This window comes from Beta vulgaris, chromosome 9 (assembly GCF_026745355.1).
Source record: "Beta vulgaris subsp. vulgaris cultivar EL10 chromosome 9, EL10.2, whole genome shotgun sequence".
In the NCBI taxonomy this organism is placed as follows: domain Eukaryota; kingdom Viridiplantae; phylum Streptophyta; class Magnoliopsida; order Caryophyllales; family Amaranthaceae; genus Beta; species Beta vulgaris.
Window position 1 is genome coordinate 41,044,488 of NC_079210.1, and position 7,102 is coordinate 41,051,589.

Here is a 7,102-nt window from a genome sequence, read left to right on the forward strand (position 1 = left end):
GATAATTTTGAGCAAGACAATGTGCAAGGGAATGACCCTTATTTGGGTTTCGATGGTAATGGAGCAAATGATTTATTTGCTATAGAAGACATAGGAGCACAAACTTGTTTAAGTGCGCAAGGGGAAAAAATTTCAATTGAGATGAGGGAAGAGGTGAGGGGAGAAAGAATGAAGGATGTTGAGAACATTCTCAAATTTGAAAATAATAATATGGCAGAGCCCAAGTATCGGTTTGCTAATCGAAGGAGGTCGGGCTCTTTTATTCCCATTTTAAGGAAAGATTATCACGTATTAAGGAAGGAAAAGTCTATTCAGTACTTCAACTTTAGGTCTAGCACTATGATGATTATAAGGGTAGTCATCAGTTCAGATGGTGAAGTTAAGAGCAAAGAGGCATGCAAAGACAAGAATGTGGATGATTCGAATGTGGTTGACAACTTAAATCAGAATAATGAGCTAAGTTATTACGATTTCAGTATGGAGTTGAATAGCCAAAGTACAGAGGACTCTGCAATCGAGGTTATGGGTGAGTCCATGAATGGTGATGAGAATACTGGAGTCATAAGTAGCGTTATAGGTAGCCGTTGTCATGGTACCAAGATCAAGAAGAAACAAATGCCATACTGATACATGTAATCTCCCCTCCCCCACACAATCAAATGAGACATTAAGCAATAAAAATATTTGTTTCAAGACTCGAACCCATGACCTCTCATTTGATATGCTAATGCATTAACCAACTTTACTACAATACTCATGTTGGTCTTTGTAAGGGATAAAATGATTTAAAGACAAGATACTATTTCTATTTTTAAAGATTTCAAATACACGTTGGTAAATAATCCGGGGTGTATAATCCGGGATAAGAACTAGTTAGTTAATTAAACATATGACACTCATTGACACATTATTTAAATTAACAAATGTTAATAGCGGATGACACACAATTCTTAGTGTATTACCTTCCTAATTACTAAAGGAAGCGAGCTATCTGTCTAATAGAGAATTTAAAGCATTACAATCGATTTAGTGAAGTAACTAAGCTGAAAAGAAGAGAATCTGCAAAGTTGAGACTAGTATGAGAAAAGTTGAGACCTTTTAAAGTGAATCGACCAAATCTGGAAATGTTTGTGTCATTTTTCCCTTTGTTTTTTTTTTTTTGGAGCTACGTAAGCTTAATTGGTCAGCACTTCTCACTTTTGTTATTAGGTGGGCTAGATCTACTTATTGCGAGTTAGCGACATACCATAGTATTTTTCTTTTTTAAGGGATTTAAATTTTTATTTATAAAGTTAAAAATAAAAAACAAAGATCATAGAAACTACATATAGTAATTTTTATGATGATTTATTACTATATTTTATAATAGAAATGATTTATATAAATATGACTAATTTAAATCTATTTACTCTTAAATCTTGAAAAAAAATGAACTAATAAATACAGATTATGTTTTAATTTAATATACACTGTAATTGGTTTTGACATATAATTATTAGGTTAGTACTAATATAAAGTTTTTTTTTTTTTTTGGTCCTACTACGAGGAGTTTCCCACCGCCTTTGGCGAGTGGACTAATCTCCCGCGGGAGTTTGCATGGGTACTTCAAAGGGCAGCATCCCTCCCAGCTGGGATTTTTTCCATACCCAAAGCTCGAATCCGAGACCTTGGTTAAGGAGCGAGAGGCCCTTAACCACTCACGCCAACCCCAGTTGGTTCTAATATAAAGTTAATCCTACATATGATATATACATTAATAAATCATTGGTTAGACCGTTTTGGGCGGTGCCACATACATACATAAATAGTATATATAGAGTAGGGACCTCAATTAGGAAAGTGATAAGAAGTAAAATAAACAATGGAAAGGAAAGTGGGGATAATAGGAGCAGGTATTAGTGGTCTATTAGCATGCAAATATGCCCTTGCTAAGGGTTACCATCCCATAGTTTTTGAGTCACGAAGCACCATTGGTGGTGTTTGGACCAAAACTGTGGAAACTACTAAACTCCAAACTCCTAAACCACTTTATGAATTCTCTGATTTCCCTTGGCCTTCTTCTGTAGAAACTGTTTTTCCTGACCAAAACCAAGTATTTGATTATCTTAAATCTTATGCTAATCATTTTGATTTGCTTAAGCATATCAGATTTAATACTAAGGTTGTGAGTATTAAGTATGAAGGTCCTTCTGATGAAGAGATCCAATCTTGGGCGCTTTGGGGTGGCAATGGTGACCCCTTTGGTAATAAGGGTAAATGGGTTGTTACTACCCAAGATCTTAAGAACCAATCAACTGAGGTAATTTTACTTTTGTTCGGCAATTTCACTTCTTATTTCCTCTGTTTTATAGTAAACTTTTCATGGTAAGCAAGGAAGTTTCATTTTATATTTGGTTATTTTTAGGTACTTCTTTTGTTTTTTTTTTCCTTCCAATCTTGACACCATTTAACATATTAAACCAGTTATTAGGTCCGGGCTATGCCTCGGGTAAGAAAAAATTCATTTATCAATATAATACTTTATGATAATATCACTAAATATAACTTAGCCTAGTGGTTAAAACTGTTGTATACTCCCTCCGTTTCCTAAAGATCTTCCCACTTACTGTTCCTACAGATACCAAGGAAAATCAAGTTGTGTGGGGGCATGGTGTGAGTAAAGTAGGAGAGAGAAAGGGGTTAAGATAAATAAACAAATAAAAAGGGGTTAAAGTAGGAGAGAGAAAGGGAGTAAAATTGAATTAATAATGTAATGGTGGACCATATGATAGTGACATGAGATGATATATAGGAAAATTTGTTTTACCAAATAAGGAATAAAGCAAAAGAGGGAAGATCTTTTGGAAACACCCTTAAACGAAAAGAGGGAAGATCTTTAGGAAACGGAGGGAGTATATATGTACTTGAGGTCTTGGGATCAAACCTATACTATGCAATTTCTTAATTTTTTTATTGTACATGGATTACATGAACTAAAACTTCTTAGGGAGAGCGTCATATTTGTATAGATAGAACCTTCTAAATTCTTTTTATTATATATTTAAAAATATAATCATATTCATCCTAACGAATACTTTAGTAATATTCAATTGCTATAATTTTTATTAATACATAATAGAAGATATTTAAGGTCAAAGAAGCGCACTGACAAACGTGCACCATTAGAGTAGAATACAAAACAGAGAGAATAGTTTATTGGAAAATAAAAACAAAAATTGGTAAAAAAAACCTATTATAATAATTACCTTCATTACTTAAAAAACAACTCAATCTTTGCTGGTTAAAAAGTCGATTTTCCAACATTGACTTTTTCCTCCCTTCCCTTTCTTATTAGATGAGACCAACCTCTTTTTTTTCCTATCCTATTCCCTTAAAATAGGAAGCAAGAGAAAACGGTGTAGTAGAGTTAGGGGATTAGGATAAATAAACATAGGTTTGTTCCAATCAATAAGAAAGGTAGGGGTAAAAAAGTCAATGCCAAAAAACATTGAGTTGGTCTCAAGTAATAATAAAAAGTATTGTTATAATAGATCATTTTCAAAAAAAAAATTCGTATTAAATCTTTTTGAATAAAATGACCATTTTAATAGGTCTCTAATTCCAACAAAAAGGTCTTTAAATTAAGAAAACTTTTATGTTGAAGTTTTGGTATTATAGATCATTGAAATTTCATAACTCATATTATTAAGGCCTTAATGGAAACTTATTTGTGAAGCCTAAAGTTGAACCTCTCCAGGCTAGTAGGCTATATCCGCAGTTTTTTTTTTTTTTTGGTGTAAATGAACGACTAATCGTAATGATATAGATGGGATTCGATTTCAGGGTTTGGATATCACTCCCAAAATGCTTTAAACTAAGCTAGATGACATCCACGAACTAGTAGGCTACACACACTAGATGGAAATAACAATCACTACTCTTATCTCCTAATTTTGGTAAATAATATTTGATGTTTGTAGTTGTAAAATTTATAAATAGGAAGCTAATAATTTTTGCGTCTTACTATGAAGAGTTTTCCCACTATCTCCAGCGAATGGACTAACAGGAACCTAATGACACAAGTGTCAAGCAAATAGTAATGTTGGCCTAAATTTAAATTTAGTACCACGTGTGCATAATGTTCAAAACTTGTCTATAACCTTGGGAGTTGGGATAGTGGATAAGAAAATCATGCTTTACAAGATTTAGAACTACATAGAGATATCACAGATATGTATGTACATGTACTGATTTCACACGCTCTATTTTGGCTTGGTCTCAGGTATAATCATTATGAACTTGCTTTTTTCTACAAGATGACAATGACATATAGTATCTATTGAAATTTGATCCGAATACCTTATAATGTGATCATATATAAGTGGTATCTGATAGAGTATAAAATCTATTCCTGGGGCTTTAACCATCAGGTTAAGCTTTTGGTTGAGTTGGTCCCTTGACATGGTATCAAGAGCCAGTGTGACATAAAGGTCACGGGTTCGAATCTCATCACCCCCTGCATCCACACTTCAAGCCCAAAGAGCTCTTGCGTGAGGGGGCGTGATAGAGTATACGGGTTCGAATCTCATCACCCAGTATCCCTTACAACTATGTCAAGTAATTCTAAATTGGGATCTCTTCATTTGCTTTATTTTTCACCCTTCTTTACTTCTTATATGGTGCATAATGGAATAGTTAGCACTATGAAACTAGAATCATAAACTTTTAGATGAATTTGTATACAATGCCTGTATTTTATATAACATATATAATCATGTCAAAAAAAAAATGACACAGGTGATGCAAGTAGATTTCGTGATCTTGTGTTTGGGACGATTCAGTGATGTACCAAAAATGCCAGAGTTCCCCTCGGGAAAAGGGCCAGAAGTATTTGCAGGTGAGGTGATGCATTCTATGGATTATTCAGCCATGGACTTTGAAAGTGCTAGAAATTTGGTTAAGGGAAAGCAAGTTACCGTGGTCGGCTTCCAAAAATCTGCACTTGATATTGCTATGGAGTGTTCAATTGCCAATGGTAACGCACCTATCTATATGACCTATATCAGTTGTAATGCATTATTCACTAAGTTGATATTTTCCATTTTACATCTTTGTATTTATACATATATTTGAATGATGTGATACAGGAGTAGAAAATCCATGTACAGTAATATGTAGGACTCCACATTGGAATGTACCAGACTATTTTCCTTGGGGATTTCCTCTTGCAAACTTGTATTTGAATCGCTTCTCTGAATTCCTGGTTCATAAGCCTGGAGAAGGCGCTCTACTCGGGCTCGTAGCCTCGCTACTTTCACCTTTGGTACGTTCTTTTCGATGAATTTTACTGAACTGGATTGAATCAATGATTAATCTACTGAGTAATAAATTCTTTTCACTTATCAAAACTGATAATTATTGTATATAATATGTTCTCAATTTGCGGATTATTCAAGGTTATTTTGATGCATTCAGCACTAATATGTGATTTTATGATAATTATGTTATTATTCAAAAACAGAGATGGGGAATTAGTAAATTTGTGGAGAGTGATATTAAGAAGAAGCATCAACTCGAGAAATTCGGCATGGTACCGGAACATAGCTTCTTACAAGAGATGAATTCTTGTTTAATTTCAACTGTTCCACAAGGATTTTATGATAATGCTGAGAAAGGAAGCATCATTTTGAAAAGATCTCCAACGTTTACTTTTTGCAACGAAGGTGTTTTACTTGATGATAGAGTTGGAACAAAAGAGCCTATTAAGAGTGATTTGGTTATTTTTGCTACTGGATTTAGGGGAGATCAGAAGCTTAAAGACATCTTTGCATCTCCCAAATTTCAGGATTACATTTTCGGCTCTTCTAACAATGCAGTTCCTTTATACAGGTATGCTACACATTTTCAGTAGTTTTTTTGGTTATAGTGAAAAAAATTGGCAAAGAAATAACGATAAATCGATAAGCATATCATTGAGACACTCTAAAACTCCAACGACCCGTTTGGTAGTTGGTTATAAATAGTGGTAATGGAAATGAATTTGTGTGTAAATTTGTGAAGAATATCATTATCTATTCCTATGGTAATGCTAATTTATCCTAAAGTATCCACTTTCCTTCTTGAATTTTCATTCCCATCCAATACCACCTTGTAGGTGGTAATGAGTGATAATGAAAATTGCTTCTCCTTGGAGACAAAAACTCAAGTTTAGGGGTAAGATTGCTTGCCCATGGAGAGGCATTTTTTCTTCATGGGTAAGCAATCTTACCCGTAAACTTGAGTTTTTGTCTCCAAGGAGAAGAGATTTTAAGGGTGCTTCTCTAATAAAATTACACTTTAAATTTATTCTCATTACCACAATTTATTAACGACTATCAAACGGACCGGAAGAGTATATTACTATATTATAAGGATATTTTGGAATAAGGAGATGGTACGATAATATATATTTCAATAAACAAGCTAGCACCGAAACTTTATTAGATTTTTATATATATGTACGCACATATATAGTTTAATAATTCAACTTACCGAAGTTTATAATGAAATCTACTTATAGAGAATGTATCCATCCACGGATTCCACAAGTAGCGGTGATTGGATTTTCAGAGAGCATTGCAAACTTATACACTTCAGAATTAAGGTGCCGTTGGTTATTTGAATTGCTTGATGGGAAATTTAAATTGCCAAACGTTCAAAAAATGGAGAAAGATGTTTTAGAATGGGACAAATTCATGAAGAGATACTCTGGCCAGTACTACAGGAGATCTTGCATTGGAGCACTGCACATTTGGTACAATGATCAGCTTTGCAAGGATATGGGCTTAAACCCAAAGAGAAAGAAAGGATTGTGGGCCGAGATGTTTGAGCCTTATGGTCCAATGGACTATGCTTCAACCGTTTGATGTTCATTTGCCTTGCCTAAGAAGGCATACAAACACATGTTTTGGGCTTTTGTCTACTCCCTGATCCTTGCTTCTTTTCCTTTTTTTTTATGTGTCGTTCATGTGTGTGAAATTGAATAAAAAAATGTCTTGCAATTTGTGTTACTTGTATGCCAATCTTTATTTACTAATTGTTAATACTAGTTTGGAAGTCCATGCATTGCACGGATTATTGTTTA

At 34.0% G+C, this 7,102-nt stretch overlaps 1 protein-coding gene across 1 annotated transcript; it reads left to right on the forward strand.

Annotated features, from left to right (window-relative positions):
* The first annotated feature begins 1,830 nt into the window (after window positions 1–1,830).
* On the forward strand, window positions 1,831–7,102 carry LOC104903829 (probable flavin-containing monooxygenase 1). The gene is made up of 5 exons (XM_010691953.4): window positions 1,831–2,299; window positions 4,777–5,014; window positions 5,127–5,302; window positions 5,501–5,868; window positions 6,539–7,102. Exons 1-5 carry the CDS (start codon window positions 1,862–1,864, stop codon window positions 6,882–6,884), a joined length of 1,566 nt encoding a protein of 521 aa, XP_010690255.1. The 5' UTR covers window positions 1,831–1,861; the 3' UTR covers window positions 6,885–7,102.

Excerpts from the sequence above, each read along its gene's own strand:
- LOC104903829 (XM_010691953.4), top strand. The coding sequence starts at position 1,862 with ATGGAAAGGAAAGTGGGGATAATAGGAGCAGGTATTAGTGGTCTATTA. Across the intron at positions 5,015-5,126 it reads GGAGTGTTCAATTGCCAATG|GAGTAGAAAATCCATGTACA; the intron begins GTAACGCACCTA and ends GATGTGATACAG. Across the intron at positions 5,303-5,500 it reads CCTCGCTACTTTCACCTTTG|AGATGGGGAATTAGTAAATT; the intron begins GTACGTTCTTTT and ends ATTCAAAAACAG.